Source organism: Harpegnathos saltator, unplaced genomic scaffold (assembly GCF_003227715.2).
Source record: "Harpegnathos saltator strain DR-91 unplaced genomic scaffold, Hsal_v8.6 scaffold156, whole genome shotgun sequence".
Classification (NCBI taxonomy): domain Eukaryota; kingdom Metazoa; phylum Arthropoda; class Insecta; order Hymenoptera; family Formicidae; genus Harpegnathos; species Harpegnathos saltator.
The window spans coordinates 981,353-1,003,551 of record NW_020229935.1 but is presented as its reverse complement, the minus strand read 5'-3'; the positions used below and the strand labels follow the sequence as shown (position 1 = coordinate 1,003,551).

The following is a 22,199-nucleotide window of genomic DNA, read 5'->3' as shown; positions in this document are numbered from 1 at the left end:
GGTCCGGACTATAAGGTGGATGCATAAGAACCTCCCAACCAAGCTCCCGGAGCTTCTGGCGAGTCACTATCGATGTGTGTGGCCTGGCGTTGTCCTGATGGAACACAATTCCTCTCCTATTGGCCAAAGCTGGCCGTTTCTGGGCTATTGCTTCCTTCAGACGGTCCAATTGTTGACAGTACAGTTCCGAGTTAAGAGTTTTGCCGTAGGGGAGCAGCTCATAGTAGATAATTCCCTGCCAATCCCACCAAACACACAGCAAAACCTTCCTGGCCGTCAATCCTGGCTTGGCCACCGTCTCCGCCGGCTCACCGCGATTCGACCACGACCGTTTTCGCTTGACGTTGTCGTGATCCACTTTTCATCACCAGTGACCAACCGCTTCAGAAATGGGTCGATTTTGTTGCGATTCAGCAGCGATTTGCAGATGGAAATTCGGTCAATGAGGTTTTTTTTCGTTAACTCGTGTGGCACCCATACATCGAGCTTCTTTTTATATCCAGCCTTATTCAAATAGTTCCAAACGGTTTTTTGTGCAATCTTTAGCTCTTGGGCAATCGAAACAGTGCTTACATGACGGTCGGACTCGACAATGTCCATGATTTTATCGATATTTTCGACAATTGGCCTTCCAGTGCGTGGTGCATCTTTGACATCGAAATTACCGGAACGGAATCGACGAAACCAAAATTGCGCGTGATTGGCTGTTACAGTATCAGGACCATAAACACTATTCACATTTTCAGCCGCCTGGCTTGCGTTTTCGCCTTTATCGAAGAAAAACTGTAAAATATAGCGTATTTTCTCTTTGCTAGTGTCCATCTTTGACGCGCGCTCAAACAAAACTGAGTCAACTAATCACAAAACTGTCAGAAAAGTTTTTTTAGTACGAAATCTCATCTTTCTAACGCCATCTAGTGGAACCCGATTGGACTTATGCAACGCGAGATACAGATAACTAAAGCCATCTATTGGAAAAATAATGGATTTCTTTTTACTACACCTGATATGTATAGATTGTTACTGGGACTTTAAATTGTCAATCTGCTAGCTGCGAGAAACTATATACAAGATAATTTTTCAAGACGATTGACTTCCTGACAATTAGTAAAGAAATCTACAATAGTTATAGCAAGCCTTAAACCCGTTTTACAATAGAATATTTCGCGATATAATTAGCTCTGTGTAGCTTATCACAGAGCTTTAAATGTATTATATATAAACTAGTATTTAATAATAATATATAAATAAATGTAGTATATATAAATCAATGTTAAAAATCGTCTTCAGAGCGATTACTCCAGTTCACTCGAGAACGCTATTGCGGCTTAAGGCTTGCTACACGTATTATATACCCGGCCTAATGGCTCTTGCAAACCAGCACAATGCGTGACGCAATACGCGAGATGCGACGCATGATATCCAATGACTGCAGTTCTCCTGTTTCTCCGGAATAACTGAAGGCTCATTAGATATCACATGTCGCGCGTTGCATGTCGCGTCGCTCATCGCGCTGGTCTGCGAGAGTCATAAGGGACTGTGTACGCTTTTGGGAGTGTTCCGATATTTACTACCAGTATTAAAAATATATAGTGTACATAACGTTAACTATAGACTTTCAATACTGGCAACGAATATTGGAATACAGTGCTGCTTACTAAGCGCTTAGTGATTATCGTTTCTGATTGGTTCATTCCCCTAGATTTGTTAAAGATCTAAAAGAATACTCCAATCATAAATAATAATTACAAAGCATTTGGTAAGCAGTTTTTTTCTGCTGAACGCGGCCAATGACTTCTGTTATTAGTAAACTTTGAATTCGGAACCGACTGGGCAATATTGAACTTGCAGATTGGCGAATGCAATTTAACTGACATATAGGGAATGCCACGGTCTCACTGGCTGCGTTCAGTAGAACAAAGCGCTCACTGAGCGCTTAGTAACTATTGGTCCTTATTGTTATATCCTTACATTCAGATCAATAACGTTGACGAATTACTCAACCGTTGTAACCGTTGTGTTTTCTGAAAGCAGCCAAAATGATCAGTGAGCGCTTAGTGATTATTGTCTGTGGTTGGAGCATTCTTTTAGATTCTTCATAGACCCAAAAGTATTTACCAATCAGGAGCGAGAATCATTAAGCGCTCACTGATCATTTTGTTCTACTGAACGCAGCCATTGGTCGCATTCAGCAGAAAAATTGCTCCGCTACCGTTCCGTAGCAAACGTCTCTGATTGGTACGTCTGTTCGGACCTGCCAAAGATTTTAAAAAATTCTCCAATCATGAACATTTGCTACTGAGTAGTAGCGGAGCAGTTTTCTCCACTGAACGTGACCATTGTTTCAAGTGCGACTGTCGTTACATGACGTATAATAGAAAGTCAATGCATAATGTTTTGCTCGGGACGTATATTTGCTGCAAAACGAGATTCGCCCAAAAAAATACGTAATTATGGAAAAAAATTATTATAAATTATCCGTGTCGCGCAAATCGGTGCATAAGCTGTGTAGAAGACAACAAATTAGGGTTATGTCGGAGATCAGAGAGAACTTGAGTTCACAAAATTCATCTGTATGTACCATTGTCGGTAGGGAATCAATAAAGAATAATAATGTTAAAGATAATCCTGGCTCATCAATTCCGGGCTGTAGTTTTTGGAACAATAGTCTTAATGTTTCCACTGATGATTATGGTATTAGAGATGACACTCATATTATTAATGAATCTTCTTGTTTTTTCTCATCTTCCTCATCTTCATGCGTTTTAGATATTAATAATACGTTGTCATTATCTTCCCATGATTTGTCATTTGTAATCACAAACATTCTTTCGTGAACGATTAGCATCTTGCTTTGTCGACAATAAATTAACTCATATGCAAGGTAATAATGTGTTATCTCTCCTTCGAAAACATCCTTGCTTTTCGAATTTACCTAAAGATGTGAGAACTCTTCTTCATACACCACGAAATCAAGTTGTTACATATAACGTAGAGCCAGGAGAGTACATTCACTTTGATATGGAAGCACGTATCGTTGAAAGTCTGTTAAACGTTTCATTAACATTTATTCCTACACAGCTCCAATTAGATTTTAATACTGATGGATACACATTGGATAGAGCAGGTACTATTCATATCTGGCCTATACAATGTAGAGTATATAATATACAGCAGGCAAAACCCTTTGTTGCAGGGATTTATAAAGATGCACATAAACCTCATGATGCTAATATCTTTTTCGAAAAATTTGTTACTGACATTAGAACAATCCTATCAAATGGTGGCATTAACTTTAATAGCAATAGAATACCAATACAATTGAGATCATTCATAGCAGATGCACCAGCTCGAGCTTTTGTTCTTAATCATGTTGGCCATATGTCTTCGCAACCATGTTCCAAATGTAAAGCTTCAGGCACACAATGTGAACGTCGTAATGTCTTCCATGGAATCAACCATTCTTTGAGAAATGATGACGAATATATCAGATGTGTAGACGAAGATCGTCATAAAGAAGGCACAAGCCTATTATCGTTGCTCTCAATAGGTATGGTATCGCAAGTGCCTTTCGAGTACATGCACCTAGTGTGTTTAGGTGTCATGAAAAAGTTATTGTCTGCGTTAGTATATGGGAAATACATACGCAGAGCAAAACTCTGTGCAAAATCAATTTCTGTAATTAATATTAGGTTGAATATTCTTCGACAATATTGTCCTACTGATTTCGTAAGATACTATAGACCTCTGAATGCATGCTCCAAATATAGAGCTACAGAGCTTCGTCAGATTCTTTTGTACACAGGTATTGTTGTTACTTATGGTGTGTTAGATGAACAATTATACAAGCATTTCCTATTGTTACACTGTGCTATAAGAATTTTAGTATTACAATCTCCATCGAACAAATATCTTGATTTTGCACAACTTGCACTGCAAAAATTTGTCCTTCGTTGTGGTTCTCTTTATGGTGCTACTTTCTATTCATACAATATACACGGTGTTCTCCATCTCACTGACGATGTCAGACGTCTTGGAAGTTTAGATTCCTTTTCAGCTTTTCCATTTGAAAACAACATGTCCATTTTTAGGAAATTTTGCAGGAAGCCAGGTTTACCTCTGCAACAGATGTTTAATAGAATGCAGGAAATACAGATGCACGGAACAAGTGATAATCAGAAAATAGATTCTTCTATTCGTGTCTCCATGCCACTTAATAATGGTGATCATTGTCCTCATTATTGTAAGATCGTAAGATACAATTTGGTAAAATAATGTTAGGTATAGACGTACGAGACAATTGCTGCATCTTATATGATGGATCAATCTGTATTGTTTCGAATATCATTGTATACAATTCTTCGCATTACTTTCAAGTAAGGAAATTTTTGGAAGTAGATAATTTTTATGATATTGGAATAGTATCTTCAGCTGTTAAAATTTATAAGTGCGGCAACTTGAGCAGTGATTTTATAAATGTTAATGTAGACCAGGTTTATGCAAAATGTTATAGAATCCCCTTTTGGGGTTGTACATTAATTGATGATAGTGAGAGTGACGAAGACAGCCATTCAGAAACAACGATGTACATTATTGCTGCGATAATATATACTAAAATAATATAATATGTTCTACGTAATGTTTTTTAGCATTTATTATGAAAGAATGCGACAAGAAGTGCATGATTATTTGATGTCTTGTATTTATGGGCTTAGAATATTTCTGCTTGATTAGTCATTTCTCTGGTTTTATCTTCTTCTTTGTCTGTTCTGCATTTCTATATCTCATATTCATTGTTTCAATATCTGTACAATTTTACCGGATAATGCACATGCGAATTTGTAAATAGAAAAATATGTAACGTGAAATGGACGGTAAGAGTATTAAATTTCTTCATTATTTGTCATACGAGTACAACAGAATATATCTGTCATACACATTCTGCATTTTAATGTTTCATATATTTATGCTTACAGAAATGGAACGACCAAAACGAATAGTGGGTAAACCATCACGCTACGAAACCACATCGTCGGACGAAGTCCCGAAACGCACAAAGATAGGAACAGCAAAAATACTTAATACAAACATTAATGACGACATAGATGATATTCGAAGGACTCTGGAAAGTAATGCACAAAGTAATAATAATGAACATTTTGACAATTCTTTGACACACACATACGTTGAACCACACACGCCCGTAATACCGCACATGTACACACAACCAAACACAAGTAATATAACGTATCCATGCACGTTTCCCAATATTCGTGCCGTAAGCGTATCACAACCAGTATTATCTGCATATGATATACCACAGGCAGAATGTAACAATAACAAAATTTATATTGAGTTGGAAAAGAGAAGAATATATAACATGCAGCCTAATGCACAGAACGAACAACCGCCGCAGAATCAGACTAACTCAGATATTAACGTGCAGAGCATTGAGCAGACTGACAATGGGTATGCTAATTAATATGTACTTTTTACTAATATTTAAAAATATTTCTAATAAAAAATAATTATATAATAATATTTAAAATAACATTGGTCTGTGTTGTTAATGTTGATAAATATTTGCAGGTTAATAAAGGAACGTTTATGTTGTATAGAAGCTGAGTTAAAGTAATTATAACATATACTGCTTTAATTAATTAAATTATAACATATACTGCTCATATTAATAAGTGACGTGTTAATAATATTCTGATTTTTCTTTACGCGTTTTGCAGAAAGATGAATGCTACACTCGAAAAGATAATGAAATTCATACAAAAATCACAATCAGCATCGCGTAAGCCTACTAGTTTTCCAATATCAACGTTGGCTGACATGGACAAATTCGAAGATGTCGATGACGAAGAGTATTCTAATGCGGCAAGTGACAATAAAAACAACTTTTTATTGTATACAGGCTATATTTTATGGATCGCCCACAAAGTATACAGCCATTACCCTTAATAAAAATGGAGTCAAAATACCCATATTATTTTTATTTGCTTCATATAGCAGTAATTCTAAAGTCGAGCATAATCAATTAGCGCCATTATTTTTTACACGGATATATGTCCATAAGCCGTACACATATAACGATCGCATACGCGCACTATTAGATAGGCTGATCAGTTAAACTTAATTAAATAATTACTACTTTTAAGTATCTTGGAAAAAAGTGGCACAGGACTTTTTGATTCAGGTTTTTGAAAAATATTTTGAGCAACTATATTATTTAGTGGGTGGTCGATAAGAATCACTGTAAATTTTGTGTTCATTCTAGTTATACACATTTTTATTTTTGCCTTTTAAAATTTTCTTTAGGTACAGTATTTTCATGATATCGGTAACTTCAATGCAAAGGAAGCAGTAAATTTATGCCTAAAAGAAAGTCTTCATGATTCTTTAACGCCATCCTTCACATGGTGGGACCGTGAAGGATAGTGGCCTTTTTATAAAGCACGGCTTGTTAAGGCCATTTATGGTGCGATACTTTTAATTGCCGTTTGCATGCACATAATTGTTATATTATTACTAATAATGCATTTTGTCTTCCTTTTTCAGATGCCGTGTGTAACAGCCGCTACTTTGAGAAGCCGACTCGGGCACATTTTCAATGTTACATGAAAGAGGCTCTCCGGGCAGCAAAAGAAAGGATACGGAGCAGTTTACGTAGTCCGCGCACGCAAAGCATACGAGGAAATAGAAATCGCCGTGATTTTTGGACCGATGACAGAATAGAGGAGGAGACAGATTTACCGAACGAAAATTAAGTACGTAGATAATTTTATTGCATTCTTCTCAAAAATAAATATTAGATGAAGCATACAAATACAGTAGCACTAAATAATGATGCTCAATCTAAATCACTAATCCTGGACAGATTCTAACGAAGAAAACGGTTGCTGTCCACTCAGCTGACTGCCGATTTGACTCTGGAATGTAGTGATGGATCCATGTTTCATCCATTGTCACATACCGCATCAAAAAATCCTTTTTATTGCGCTGAAACAGCTCCAAACACCCCGCTGAATCATCGACGCGTTGCTGTTTTTCATTGACTGTGAGCAAACGCGGTACCCACTTCGAACCACTGTAACTTGTGAACTAAACGTCCGGTTGTCATGAAATTTTGACACGTATCATTTGAAGGTTAGTACTTCCTAAAAATCATATAGATTTGTCAATAGTAGCGCCATTTATGTGTCATCCTACGAACTTATTGAGTGATATGTTATATATACAGTGTGTATTTTTAATGTCCCCCTCCAAATAACTCTACAGTATTGAAGTTTCAAGGAAAATGATCCGAATAAAAGTTGTAGGAATTTAAGTGAGCTGCCTTATGATGACCTTGACTTTGACCTTGACCTCTATTTTCAAGGTTATTTGAAGATCAACTTGCGTACTTTAAATGGGAACTCTTATTTTTCATTACACTGTTTTTTTCTACTAGTTAATTTGAACAACTTTTGTCTAAAACATTTTTTTATTTGTCTAATATTTTTTGAGATATTTGAGGAAAACTTGATAACTTTTTCAATATTTAACTTACGATATCTCGCTAAATATTTGTCGGAAGAAAAAGTGGTACTAAACTTTCTTGCTTTATTTACTCTCAAGAATATATTGTTACAATAGCGCTCTGATTTTTGTTAATTTGATGATTTTGAAATTTCCAAAATTGAATAAGTTAACAAAAGTCAAGGCGCTATTGTAACAATATATTCTTGAGACTAAATAAAGCAAGAAAGTCTAGTATCACTTTTTCTTCCGACAAATAGGTAATGAGATATCCTAAGTTAAATATTGAAAAAGTTATCAAATTTTCCTCGATTATCTCAAAAACTATTAAACAAATAAAAAAATGTTTTAGACAAAAGTTGTTCAAATTAACCAGTAGAAAAAAACAGTGTAATAAAAAATAAGGATTCCCGTTTAAAAAATGCAAGTTGACCTTCAAATGATCTTGAAAAAAGCGGTCGAGGTCAAAGTCAAGGTCATCACAAGGTAGCTCACTTAAACCCCTACAACTTTTATTCAGATCATTTTCCTTGAAATTTTAATACTGAAGAGTTATTTGAGGTGGAACATTAAAATGGGACACCCTGTATATATACAGGGTGTTTTATAGCTAATCATGCATTTCATAGCTAATCATGCAGACGAAAGTTGGAGATAGATTGGGTGGGAGCCGAAAAGAAAAGTCATGTACCATAATGTCAAATTGGCAATAGTTATCGAGTTATTAATTAAAACATGTGAGCCAACGAGCGTGTAGAGAGCAGAGGGCGACCGCAGTAAGCACATAGACATTTGATACAGGCGGAGTCAGCAAGTGACGGTAGGCGAACGCGCGCGGCGAGGGACAACGTAAACGACAAGAGGCGAGTGCGCGCGACGAGGAGCGAGCGAACGCAAGCGACAAGAGGCGAGCGAGTGCGACGAAGAGCGAGCGAGCGCGAACGACGAGGAGCGAGCGAGCTATAAAGAAAAAGCTATAAAGAAAAAGCTCGCTCGCTCCTCGTCGCGCGCGATCGCCTCTTGTCGCTTACGTTGCCCCTCGCCGCGCGCGCTTGCCTAACGCCACTCGCTGACTCCGCCTGTATCAAATGTTTACGTGCTTACTGCGGCCGCCCTCCGCTCTCTACGCGCTCGTTGGCTCACACATTTTAATTAATAAGTCGGTAACTATTGCCAATTCGACATTATGGTACATGACTTTTCTTCTCGGCTACACCCAATCTATCTCCAACTTTTGTCTGCATGATCAGCTATCAAACACCCTGTATATGTACAGGGTGTAATAAAAAGTACTGGGACAGTGAAATATCACTGAAACTAAACATTTTAGAAAATAATGTTTCAAATAAGAATTATAGGGTTTCAAAAGATCTATTTACTGACATTATGAGTTTGACTTTGGGTGGCGTCGTCAAGGTCAGAACAAGGTTACCTAGAATTTTTTAAATAGGACCCCCTATTTTTTATTACATATTTTTGTAGCCCTTCAAACCTTTTTAAAGCATTATACTTTTTTCGACTTTGAGTAAGCTGTTGCGAAGTTATCGAGCTTTTTATGATAAGATGTTCAGTCAGCGGCTGGAGCAATTTCATATTTCTTGTATTTATAACTTGTATTTATAACTTGTGTTTCATACACATGTAATATTAAAGTAATACTAATGTACTAAATTTATAACAGCACTAAAATTCACCTTCGAATCATTTCAAATCAATGAATTTGATTTGAAATAGAACAAATTACTGATACAGTACATGATACGCGTTGTTTCATACGGAAAAGATAAATGATTGTTGTTATTGATTTTTCTTTCTTTAATTGAATTATCGATTTTGTTATCTAATTAATACAAATTTCTGTTTATTGGATAAATCTTTTTGTTTCCTGGCTTATTCGTTAGACTTTACTTTTTCTTTTAGAGATTAACATTATTCTCAAACGCTTTTGCAGAAGATGCTGTTTCAGATTTTTATCATCGATTAAGCGCATTGTCAAACAATGAATGATGAACAATTTGATACATTAATCAAGCTTTTAATTGCTAGTTTTCCTTTATGATCATCTTTCCTTGGTTGGCTGGATACTTCTTTGATCTTGTCTTGGCTGGCTGGACACTTTTTTTATCTTGCCTTGGCTGGCTGGATACTTCTTTGATTTTGTCTTGACTGGCTAGATACTTCTTTGATCTTGCCTTGGTCGGCTGGACATGTTATCATAAGAAGCTCAATAACTTCGAAACGGCTTACTCAAAGTAGAAAAAATTATAGTGCTTTGAAAAGGACCGAAAAAGGGCTACAAGAATATACAATAAAAAATAGGGGCTCCCATTTAAAAATTCAAGGTGATCTTATCCTGACCTGGGCGATGCCATTCAAGGTTAAACTCATAATGTTAGTAAATAGATCTTTTAAAACGCTACAATTTTCATTTGAGACATTTTTTTCTAAAATGCTTAGCTTTATGATATTTATCCCGGTTTTTATATATCCTGTGTATATATTGACTTAATAAATATTATAAAGAGGTTATAATCAATAGGTTCCACGATGGAAATGAAGGATTTTTATTCATGTATTTCTTTATGCGTTATGCAAGAGTCTATGCTTTCTATTGTACAATCTTTATTTTGTCCTTGTGGATTATATTATTAGCATGTATAACACTAATTCTATTGTCTCTGTTTGTAGGACATTACAAAAGATAATCTGACGACTGCTACAAGGAGAATTGATGATTGATGAACGAATACCATTTAGGACGGAGTAAAGAAGGCCGAAATATAGAATATAAAATATAGAAGAATCTATATTACAGAGAAAATGTTCGTTTAGGCCAAAAGTGAAAGATTTTGCGCATAAGTTCTTCTACATCATAATAACGTAAATACATGTATTTTTTTTATTATTCAAGTTTATTTTATATTAGTTTATTATATACTATTTTATTTTATTTAGTCACGTTAAAAAATGCATTTAGCGTTTTAAAAATGTTACATATTTTGGATTCTTATGTTCTCCTATGTGGCCTGTGTACATGCATGTATATTGTACATGTTTTCTACTATGTAGCCTCTTTACACGAACAGGAAAACATTACACGTTGCATTGCGTTAAGCGACAGGCGATGACTTTGTACAATGTTGTACAAGAATTACTTCGTTGGAATTAAAGTACATAATGATTAAAAAAAAAGTACCAAATACGTTAATAAATATATTGCACGTAATACAAATATACGATTCTTTCGTTATTTTTACATAAGACATTATTTCTATTAGGATTTGCTAATTCTCAATAAGTTAATTATCTCAAAAATTTTATTTTGCGTAGTTATGTATTAAGAATTAAAGTCTCAACAAAAATCTATATATATGTTTATAATATTTAACGTAATTGACAAAATTGTACTTTCCTTGTAAATTATAGTTAATAACGATCATAGTTCACCTCTCCACATTGTATTGTATTTATTTCTTATTAAATACTAAAGCAGAAAAAGTAGAGAACAAAATGGTATGGGATTTAAATACCAATTTAAATGATCATTTAAAAACCTGTGTGTCCAGCCATTCCATTTAATGAAACGACAGAATCTGCTCACATTCTGCCACCAATCTGCTGTCAGAATTTGTCAGCAGGAACTGCGCGCATTCTGCCGCCAATTTGCTGTCAGAGTATGTTAGCAGACTCTGCACGTACGCTGCCGCCAATCTGCCGTCAGATAATGTACACAGGCTTTGTCGACAGATCACAAGCCGTGCGCGGACACAGATGTCTCGAATCTGTCAACAGTGCCTGCTCGAATCTGTCGCCAATCTGACGTCAGTCTGCGTACAGATTGTTTACTGGGATGTTATATAATAATATAATGCGTTCAAATTTGCGAAAACAATTCAAAACTTTTGATATTTTTGTGTATTTATTGTAACAGATAAAACCGGACATTATCTCTCTCATGAACAGATAAAACCGGACATTAATCTCTCTCATGAAAAATAATTATGGAAAGTTTATAAATTCTTAATCCACAAAAGATTAGGAATTTATAAATTTTCTGTAATGAGTAATGAAGTAATTAATTTCTTAGTGTTTGGTTTTATCTATTATAGTAAGTATGCATAACATTTTTAAACTTGCGAGTTTTAATATATTACATTTTTAATAAAAATATTTTCCTTGCCAACATAATTTCTTTTTAATATAATGCTAATATAAATTTGTAAATTATGTTAATAATATATATGTTTGTGAACTAATGAATGTGGTTTATTATTACAGCTAATGAACTTCTGATTATTCCTGATACATTGGAAACAAGGCAATTTTTTAATGTCAGAGAGACCAATATCTATTCAGGTATATATATTTAAATAAATAGATCATTAGCTTTTTTTATTATCTTTTCCTTTAATTGATACAATCGTTCTATTACAGAAAGTTTAGATACTGAAAGTGATTCTGTACTTTCACTGAATACTGAAGTAAATACTGAAGCAAACATAGATGACGTTATCATACAGAATAATAACAATTCCGGTATATATTTTTAAATAAATATAAGTTTGGTTTCACTAATTGTATAATTCTTTCATTGATATTGTGCAATTGTATTGTACTGCAGAAAATTATACTACGAGTTCCACTGTATCCGATTGTACAGCAGCTAGGTGGACAGATGCCAATGCTGTGAAAGCACTTATTTCAAATTGGAAGGAACATGAAAATGATTTCAAAAATCATAATATAAGAAACAATAAAGTATGGCAAATGATTGCGGATGATTTGAAAAAAACAAATTCTTTGTGGAATTTCACTGGCACTCAGTGCGAGAATATATTTAAGGATGTTAGGAAAGCATGTACTAAAGTGAAAGATCACAATAATGAAAGTGGAGCAGAACTTAAAACATGTAAGTTTTATGATAACATGGAGGTTGCTTTAGGAGACAAACCAATAGTGAAACCAATTTCAATATCATCGTCACTGAAGAAAAGGGTATATCCAAATGTAAAGAGAGCAATATCGCCATGTACTTCTGACACTTGTGATGAAAAGGAAAATGTGTCGCTAAATAAACCACAAACAAATAGGAAGAAAAGTAAAGTAGCAAGAGAATTACAGAAATTGAGTGCACAACAGAGTGCAGTGGCAGAGGAAAGGGAACAAGCAAAAATGCAGCGGCATAGGGAGAAGATGGAGAAACAAGATAAAACCATAGCAGTAAGATTTAAGCCAGAAAAAATAAAATAAAGAAACAAGAAGCAGAAAGCACATTGTATATCTGGACTAATACATAACGTAACATTATCTTATTACATAATTTCTTAATATTTAGTTCAGTTACAAATATTATAATTTTATAAATAAGTGTTTGATACTAAAAATTTTAACTGTAAGACTGAAATGCTTCCGTTTTTCTAGTCAGCAGCTTCTTGTTTGCTAATATAAAAAGTTAATATTAATAATTAAAAAGTTAAGATTAATAATATAAAAGTTAAGTATTATAAAAGTGAAGATTATGCAATTAACCTTCTTCTTGGTTAAGTTTGTAACGAGGAGTTTTACTCCCGTTACCATCGTGTGACGGCGACCACCGATCGTCACACGATCGCGAGAAATCATCGCTAAGCGCCCGGCAACACCTATGCCGCGGCAACCCGCCAGACCGCCGGAAAAAGCCGAATTCTGCGAAGCGGTCGGGGAAGATCGGTCCCCCCAGAAAGGGGTAATTCGCGGAAATCGCATGCGCGACTTTCCGGGAAATCGGGGGGAACTAATCCCCCGATTATCGGCCACCGATCGTCGAGAGGAATTTAGGGTATAAAACCCGCTCTCGACGAGAGATCGAGGCAGACCGTGAGAGACAGTGAATCCACCAGATCAGCTACCAAGGAGAGCTCCAGCGAGAATCGTGAAGAGAAGTCAACGAGAAGGCAAGGCATCCGCCGGTGAGTAAAGCTTCCACACCGTACCGAACCACCGGGAACTTTTACAAGACCCGGCAGCCGAGCCTCGTCGGCCGAGCAGGCATCGCGACTTTACCGTACTTGTCCGTCTGTGTCGGCAGCAGTTAGCCACCGACATAGAATATCTCTAAGTCTCCGTTCGTGAGATTACCGTATTCATCCCTCTGTGTCGGCAGCAGTTAGCCACCGGCACAGAATATTTCTAAGTCTCTGTTCGCGAATTTACCGTATTCGTCCGTCTGTGTCGGCAGCAGTTAGCCACCGACACGGAATAATTCTAAGTCTCTGTTCGCGGATTTATACGTATTCGTCCGTCTGTGTCGGCAGCAGTTAGCCACCGACATAGAATAATTTCGAAGTTCTGTTCGTGAATATAAGTGCTCGTCCGTCTGTGTCGGCAGCAGTTAGCCACCGACATAGAATATTTCTAAGTATCTATTCGCGGATTCATACGTGCTCGTCCGTCTGTGTCGGCAGCAGTTAGCCACCGGCACAGGATATTTCTAAGTATCTGTTCGCCGATTTACAAGTGTTCGTCCGTCTGCATCGGCGGCCGTTGGCCACCGACGTAGAATATTCCCGAAGCATCGGTTCACGGAATTATCAGTGCTTGTCCGACTTTGTGACTGTGGTACGCTGCCCGGAATAAACCACCTCCCGCTTATCCAAAGAACAGCTGGCGTAAGTCGCCCTCAACAGGACTCGTGGCCGAGGACGTCGGACCGCCAAGAGGCCGCGGAACCTCCCCTCTGATCCCGCGGATAGGGGACCATCCTTGCGGCTACGCAGGAAGCACGGGCACTAAGGAACGGACATCGCCGACGCCACACCGGGCCAGCGAGTCGCCCACATACACTTATATATATATATCTTATATAGCATCGAACGTCTTTTAAATAAACGGGGGCGCCTTGCGGGACGCACCCAACTTGTTAATACAGAAACGCTGAACACACATTTCTTCCGAGAAGCTACCTTGAATCAGCCCTTCACCCGAGTAACGCACCGACGCGGCGGCGAGCGAGGCGTCGCGGAAGCGGCGAGCCGGGCGCGACGGTGGGGCGACCGATCGCACCGAATCCCGCGGGCGTTACCGTTACAAGTTTTGTATCTAACATTGTACGCGGAGAATTAACATAAGATAATACATGTGATTTTACAATGTTAGAGATACAATTCAATTAAAAAGAGAATTTTTAGTGATGTTTTCGTTATTATTTGTAAATTATACAATATCGTACTTATTATATTTAAATGTTCTTAGTGAACTTTATTGTCAAATAACTAACCATAATAATATTTTAATAACTATTTTAATAATTATAAAATTTTATATCTTAAGCAGTATATGACTTAAATGTTTACATACTTATATAGTGACTTACAAGGAAAAAGATTAAGTTGATTATATATCACTATTAAGGTTGAACGACAAGTGCACACAAATAATCACGTTTTATTTGTCCAGCTTTTTTATTTGGTACACTCCCAACATAAGCCTTCTCATCCTCAATTTCCATACCTTCATATATGAAATCATGTACATCATTTTCATCGACACCATTCAAACAGATATTATGCAATATTGTACAAGCAATTATAACAAAGGGAATCATGTCATCTCGATTCATATCGAGAAACTTTAGTCCACGAAATCTGCCTTTCAATAGTGCAAATGCACTTTCAATCACTGACCGTTTTGATGAAAGAATGGCGTTAAATCTCTTCTGGGCCTGAAAGGATATTATAAAGTATATAAGTATTTCAATCAGTTTATTGGAAAAAAAATATAATATGTAACGGAATTACATCTTACAGGCGTAAGTTGACCACGATCAATGTATGGAGTAATATATCACGTTAAGACAGGGTATGCCTTATCACCAATAATAAACTCATCATATGGGAAATAGGCCTGTTTATTCACTTGAATTTTATTCCATAGATCTGAATATCTTAATACTCTCAGGTCTCCCACAGAACCTGCAAATCCTGCAAAACAGTCTATGAATTTCATGCAGGCATCACAGATTGCTTATAAAATTATTGCGTATGACTTCTTATATGTTCTATAATATTAGGAGTCAACCTAGAAGAAAAGAATTAATACATGAAATCATTTTTTTCCAGCCAACAGTTTAATGTCATAATTATAATGACATCTCAATACTACAAATATCAATAATATAACATTGATGTTACAATATCAGCTAAAAAATGTGATATATTTTGTAATTGTTATATATTACGTAATATATACATAACATTTATCTGCTACATAACATATCATATCAGGTGTAGTAAAAAGAAATCCATTATTTTTCCAATAGATGGCTTTAGTTATCTGTATCTCGCGTTGCATAAGTCCGATCGGGTTCCACTAGATGGCGTTAGAAAGATGAGATTTCGTACTAAAAAAACTTTTCTGACAGTTTTGTGATTAGTTGACTCAGTTTTGTTTGAGCGCGCGTCAAAGATGGACACTAGCAAAGAGAAAATACGCTATATTTTACAGTTTTTCTTCGATAAAGGCGAAAACGCAAGCCAGGCGGCTGAAAATGTGAATAGTACTTATGGTCCTGATACTGTAACAGCCAATCACGCGCAATTTTGGTTTCGTCGATTCCGTTCCGGTAATTTCGATGTCAAAGATGCACCACGCACTGGAAGGCCAATTGTCGAAAATATCGATAAAATCATGGACATTGTCGAGTCCGACCGTCATGTAAGCACTGTTTCGATTGCCCAAGAGCTAAAGATTGCACAAAAAACCGTTTGGAACTATTTGAATAAGGCTGGATATAAAAAGAAGCTCGATGTATGGGTGCCACACGAGTTAACGAAAAAAAACCTCATTGACCGAATTTCCATCTGCAAATCGCTGCTGAATCGCAACAAAATCGACCCATTTCTGAAGCGGTTGGTCACTGGTGATGAAAAGTGGATCACGACAACGTCAAGCGAAAACGGTCGTGGTCGAATCGCGGTGAGCCGGCGGAGACGGTGGCCAAGCCAGGATTGACGGCCAGGAAGGTTTTGCTGTGTGTTTGGTGGGATTGGCAGGGAATTATCTACTATGAGCTGCTCCCCTACGGCAAAACTCTTAACTCGGAACTGTACTGTCAACAATTGGACCGTCTGAAGGAAGCAATAGCCCAGAAACGGCCAGCTTTGGCCAATAGGAGAGGAATTGTGTTCCATCAGGACAACGCCAGGCCACACACATCGATAGTGACTCGCCAGAAGCTCCGGGAGCTTGGTTGGGAGGTTCTTATGCATCCACCTTATAGTCCGGACCTGGCATCAAGTGATTACCATCTGTTCCTGTCCATGGCGAACAATTTTGCTGGTGAAAAATTCGCTTCAAGAGAGGCTTGTGAAAATCGACTGTCTCAATTTTTTGCCAATAGAGACGAGGGCTTCTATGAGAGAGGCATAATGAAATTACCTTCAAAATGGCAACAAGTTATCGAACAAAACGGCGCATATTTGACTTAAATCGGATCATTCTAACTATGGTAATTAAAGCCTTCAATTTCATGCAAAAATAATGGATTTCTTTTTACTATACCTGATATGTTTGAGCTGATATTGTAACATTCATTTTATATTATTGATATTATTTATATTTATAGTTTACTGAAACTATACATAAATTGTGTAGTTACACACTTTAGGAGCTTTTATAAATATATGTGTGCCATCAATGGCACCAATTATACCTCGTAATAATGAGTTGCTATTGAAATTTACTTTTACTCTAACAAGTTCATCCCCTCTTGGCCAAGAAATAACTTGACTTGCTATGTCGTTTAAACATTCGATAATTCTCATAAAACTATTGTTCAAAGAACTCTTAATAACTGATGAATATTTCGATTTACATCGAAAATATCACCAGAAGTTATATACATTGCGATTTTATTATGCATTTCCGTGTCTCACGCATGATAGCATATGAAATTATTGCACGTTTCTCAGTATCAGATATTTTTACATCATTACAAGGTATTGTATTGATATTTACAATCCACTACAACTTGTTGTAATTGAATGTTATGAAATATTCTTATTATGAACTAATATTACAGAACATGCAGGTTATATGCCAATAACAGCGGAAAAGCATGTTTTAACTTACTTATGGTATGTCGGTCACGAGAGTACAGGATATCGTGATGTGGCAGACAGGTTTGGAATTGCTATAAGTACCCTGTATGCTATTATAACAAGGGTTACAAGATTTTTAATGCAACTTGCTCCACATATAATACAATTTCCTACACTGGAAGAGAAAGAAGCAACAATGGCATATTTTTTGGAGACGAAAAGATTTCCTGGAATTATTGGTGAGTTTATATTATTTATAATTAATACATTACTTAAACAACTGGCAACAATATATTGACATAGATATATTTTTATACATTTCTTTCTCTAGGTGCTATAGATGGCACACATATTCGAATTGACAAACCACAAAATGATCACGAGTCGTATATTAATAGAAAACAATATTTTCCTATATACCTGCAAGGTGTTGTGGATCACAAGATGAAATTTATTGATGTATTTATTGGTTACCCTGGATCAGTGCATGATGCGCGAGTGTTTCGAGAATCTCTTTTGAATGAATCTCTTGCAGAAATTTGTCCAAGTAAAATGCATATAAATAATATTATATACATACATACACGCAATATATATATATATACGAGGGCGGTCCGATAAGTACTTAGCCTCACCGCCCGATGGCGCCACTATCGCAAGAAAAATTTATTATCGTGTAGTACATTCTCGTAGACGGCTACTGTCGAAATTTCAGTCGAATCGGACTCTTAGTTTTGTTTTGACCGCGTGTGGAAGCGGGCGTGTCCGCGGATTTTAGAAAAATAGAAAAAGAGCAATATCGGTCGGTGATTCGATTCTTGTTTTTGGAAGGGAAATCGCGCAATGAAATCAAAGAGCGCTTGGATGCTGTGTACGGTGAATCTTCTCCTTCGATGGCGACCGTCAAAAATTGGTTTAACGAGTTTCAACGTGGTCGCACGTCGGTGTTTGATGAGCCATGCCCAGGTGCCCCGAAAACGGCTACCACGGAGGATAACATGACAAAAATCCACGATCTCGTATTGGCAGACCGCCGATTGAAGGTTCGCGAGATAGCTGAGACAGTAGGCATCTCAAAAGACCGCGTGGGTCATATCCTGCATGAGATTTTGAGCATGAGAAAGCTGTTGGCGCGATGGGTGCCGCGTTTGCTCACTCCGGACAACAAGCGCAACCGTGAAACCACTTCAGAGCAGTGTTTGACGCTGTTTAAGCGCAATCCGAAGGGGTTTCTGCGTCGTTTCGTGACCGTCGACGAAACATGGATCCACTGGTACACACCAGAGACCAAGGAACAGTCGAAACAGTGGACTTCACCCGGCGAACGTGCTCCGAAGAAGGCGAAGACTGTCTTATCGGCCGGAAAGGTGATGGTCACCGTTTTCTGGGATTCACAAGGTGTGATCTACATCGACTACCTGGAGAAGGGCAAAACGGTCACAGGGCTGTACTATGCCGAATTACTGGGCCGATTCGACGCCGAATTGCAGAAAAAACGGCCCCATTTGGCGAAGAAAAAAGTGCTCTTCCACCATGACAACGCACCGGCTCACACCTCGCCCTCGCCACGGTCAAATTGGTCGAATTGGGCTACGAACTGCTGCCCCATCCACCGTATTCTCCAGATTTGGCTCCGTGCGACTTCTTTTTGTTTCCAAACTTGAAAAAGTCACTCGCCTGGCAGAAATTTGAGTCGAATGAGGAGGTCATCGCCGCCACGGAGGCCTACTTTGCAGACCTCGAGAAAACGTATTTTTCAGACGGGTTAAAGAAGTTGGAGCATCTCTGGGTCAAGTGTATCGAGCTAAAAGGAGACTATGTTGAGAAATAAATCGCCACTTTTCCAAAATTTTCGTTTTTCTTTTGTAGGCTAAGTACTTATCGGACCACCCTCGTATATACAGGGTGCACGATATATCTGAAGACATTGAAATATCTCGAGAACTATGCATTGGATAAAAAAAAGTGATTAATGAAAGTTGTTAGACTCAAAGGGGGACATCCAATGATACCAAACCCGACTTCCCACCCCACCCCCTGGTGGTTGGGGTTGGGGGCGACTTTGAAATCTTAAATAGAAATCCCCATTTTTTATTGCAGATTCGGATTCTACGCCACAAAATACGTAAATTTTGTCCGAAACTTTTTTTTTCATTCGTGATAGCTGGCGCTGTAATCGCAAAAAATTATATTTTCCGCAATTCTCCAGAAATGATCATTGGATTGAGAAATAAAAAATACCTGTTCAATATTTTTAAAGAACATAAAAGTTATGCCCCCCCATCCTCTCGGGGTAGGGTGCGTGATAACGTTCAAATATCAAATGGGGACCCACATTTTTCATTACAGAATTAGTACGTGAAATTTTTATTGAAACAATTTTTTTCATTCGTGATAGATAGCGTTGAATTTTCCGAGAAACTACTTTTAGCGTTACACAGGAACAACGACGAGGATGTAGTAGTTTTATGTTCCCTTCGGGTGCTTTTTTAATGTGAGTCCCCTTGCCTCTCACTGTTCAATTAATTAGAGTAAGTGTTCGAAATTTTTACCTTCAACTTCAATACACTTATTGATCCTTTTTTCAAATGACTGTACACAGGATAGAAGCATATCTGCGGGAGTTTCGACGCAAGCGTTTCTTATGCGTTCTACCATGTTTTCACGAGTTGTTGGCACTTGTTGATAAACCTTATCTTTTAGGTAACCCCACAGAAAGAAATCTGGCGATGTCAAATCAGGCGACCTAGCAGGCCAATTAATCGGGCCACCTCTGCCAATCCACCGACCATTGTAATCACGGTCTAATACTTCTCGTGCTGCTATTGAGTTATGCGCTGGGCAACCGTCATGCTGAAACCACATACTTTGTCGAACGTCCAAGGCAACATCAAGTAGTGGTGGTAGTTCCTGTTCCAGGAAATTTCGATATTTGATTCCATTCAAATTACCTTCAATAAAATAAGGACCAATGAGTCTGTTCCCTATGATTCCACACCAAACGTTAACCGACCAAGAACGTTGATGTTCAACTTGTCATAACCAGTGGGGATTTTCTACACTCCAGTAATGCATGTTATGTCGATTAACGCCACCATGGTTTGTGAATGTAGACTCATCTGAAAATAGTACATTAGCAATGAAATTGGGGTTCGTTTGCATTTGTTGAAGTGCCCATTCACAAAACACCACTCGATTATGAAAATCATCGCCATGAAGTTCTTGATGCAGTGAAATGTGATATGGGTGATACTTATGACGATGCAATATTCTGCGAATACTATCTCCGGAAATTCCGAAATCGCGATGTAATTGCCGAGTGCTTACCTGTGGGTTGTGGTGAACAGCTGCTAGCACAGCTATTTCATTAACTTCTCCTGTAACAGTTGTTCTTCGTTTTCTTTTTTTAGTTTGTACGCTGCCATCCGAGATAAAGGCAGTCACAACTTTGTAAAACAAAAAATGTGAGCGAACATTGTCTGGAAAACGCTCAGCATACAAGGCAACAGCATCGTCAACATTCCTCCTACATTCACCATAAATCAGAATCATTTCAAGTTTTTCTTCTACGGTTGCAGAATTCATTTTCCACTTGCAATTCTGTTCGAAGAATGAAGGGTAGATATGCAGGTAATAAAAACTAGTCAAATAAAATGAAATTGTTAGAGATACTTTCAGTTCTAATTCTGAAAGAAAAGTGAGCTCTGACCGCATTGCACTGCCTTTTATAATAAGCCGTAGTTCGCCATACACCCACAGTGGCGCGTCGAGCAGTTCCCTCTTCGATTCGGGTTCCCATTTGAGATTTGAACGTTACCACCCACCCTACCCCGAGAGGATGGGGAATAACTTTTATTATGTTCTTTAAAAATATTGAACAGGTATTTTTTATTTCTCAATCTAATGATCATTTCTGGAGAATTGCGGAAAATATAATTTTTTGCGATTACAGCGCCATCTATCACGAATAAAAAAAAAGTTTCTGACAAAATTTACGTATTTTGTGGCGTAGAATCCGTATCTGCAATAAAAAATGGAGGTTTCCGTTTCCGTTTAAGATTTCAAAGTTGCCCCCAACCCCAACCACCAGGGGGTGGGGTGGGAGGTCGGGTTTGGTATCATTGGATGTCCCCCTTCGAGACTAACAACTTTCATTAACCATTTTTTTTATCCAATGCATAGTTCTCGAGATATTTCAATGTCTTCAGATAAATCGTGCACCCTGTATATATATATGTATACATATATAATTTAATTGTTTCAGGAGAATCGTATTTAGTTGGGGACAGTGCCTATCCCTGCTTAGAACATTTGATTGTTCGAGACAATTTTGATATCGAAACAATGGACATCTAACACATGCACAAAGCGTGGCGATTTAATGAAAGACTAAGTTCGTGTCGTGTAATAATAGAAAATGCATTTGGTTGCTTAAAAGATTTAGACAACTTTATCATTTAAAATTACGCAATATTGGACATATAGTCCAAGTAATACACGCGTGTTGTGTTTTGCACAATTTAGCTAATAGTTGCGATTTAGAATTATTAGAATCGTCATTAAGGGGATCCTGGAGTCGTCTGTTTTACCGACAAATTG

General features: G+C 37.4%; 4 protein-coding genes and 1 long non-coding RNA gene across 6 annotated transcripts; 4 read left to right on the top strand and 1 right to left on the bottom strand.

Moving 5' to 3' along the window:
• The first annotated feature begins 2,178 nt into the window (after positions 1 to 2,178).
• On the top strand, positions 2,179 to 5,967 carry LOC105191388 (uncharacterized). Its single transcript, XM_025296710.1, has 4 exons — positions 2,179 to 2,447; positions 4,977 to 5,469; positions 5,590 to 5,631; positions 5,739 to 5,967. Exons 1-4 carry the CDS (start codon positions 2,393 to 2,395, stop codon positions 5,965 to 5,967), a joined length of 819 nt encoding a protein of 272 aa, XP_025152495.1. The 5' UTR covers positions 2,179 to 2,392.
• A 364-nt stretch (positions 5,968 to 6,331) lies between these two features.
• Positions 6,332 to 7,142, top strand: LOC112588119 (uncharacterized). The gene is made up of 3 exons (XR_003112568.1): positions 6,332 to 6,484; positions 6,565 to 6,773; positions 6,884 to 7,142. It is a non-coding gene; the product is annotated as an uncharacterized LOC112588119 (long non-coding RNA).
• Positions 7,143 to 11,783: 4,641 nt separating this feature from the next.
• Positions 11,784 to 12,804, top strand: LOC109504166 (uncharacterized). The gene is made up of 3 exons (XM_025296709.1): positions 11,784 to 11,880; positions 11,959 to 12,060; positions 12,146 to 12,804. Exons 1-3 carry the CDS (start codon positions 11,784 to 11,786, stop codon positions 12,772 to 12,774), a joined length of 828 nt encoding a protein of 275 aa, XP_025152494.1. The 3' UTR covers positions 12,775 to 12,804.
• Positions 12,805 to 17,475: 4,671 nt separating this feature from the next.
• LOC112588111 (putative nuclease HARBI1) lies at positions 17,476 to 21,970 on the top strand. Its single transcript, XM_025296703.1, has 4 exons — positions 17,476 to 17,498; positions 17,582 to 17,839; positions 17,932 to 18,147; positions 21,865 to 21,970. Exons 2-4 carry the CDS (start codon positions 17,596 to 17,598, stop codon positions 21,954 to 21,956), a joined length of 552 nt encoding a protein of 183 aa, XP_025152488.1. The 5' UTR covers positions 17,476 to 17,498; positions 17,582 to 17,595; the 3' UTR covers positions 21,957 to 21,970.
• On the bottom strand, positions 20,412 to 21,242 carry LOC112588112 (uncharacterized). Of its 2 annotated transcripts, XR_003112564.1 has the most exons (3): positions 20,928 to 21,242; positions 20,552 to 20,719; positions 20,434 to 20,453 (listed from the first exon to the last, which is right to left on the bottom strand). XR_003112564.1 is itself a non-coding variant. In XM_025296704.1 (2 exons), the coding sequence occupies exons 1-2, from the start codon at positions 21,183 to 21,185 to the stop codon at positions 20,657 to 20,659; spliced, it is 321 nt and encodes a 106-aa protein (XP_025152489.1). In that variant the 5' UTR covers positions 21,186 to 21,242; the 3' UTR covers positions 20,412 to 20,656. The 2 variants fall into 2 exon arrangements, 1 of the variants encoding a protein (XP_025152489.1); XM_025296704.1 differs by having other exon boundaries at positions 20,412 to 20,719.
• Positions 21,971 to 22,199: the final 229 nt, after the last annotated feature.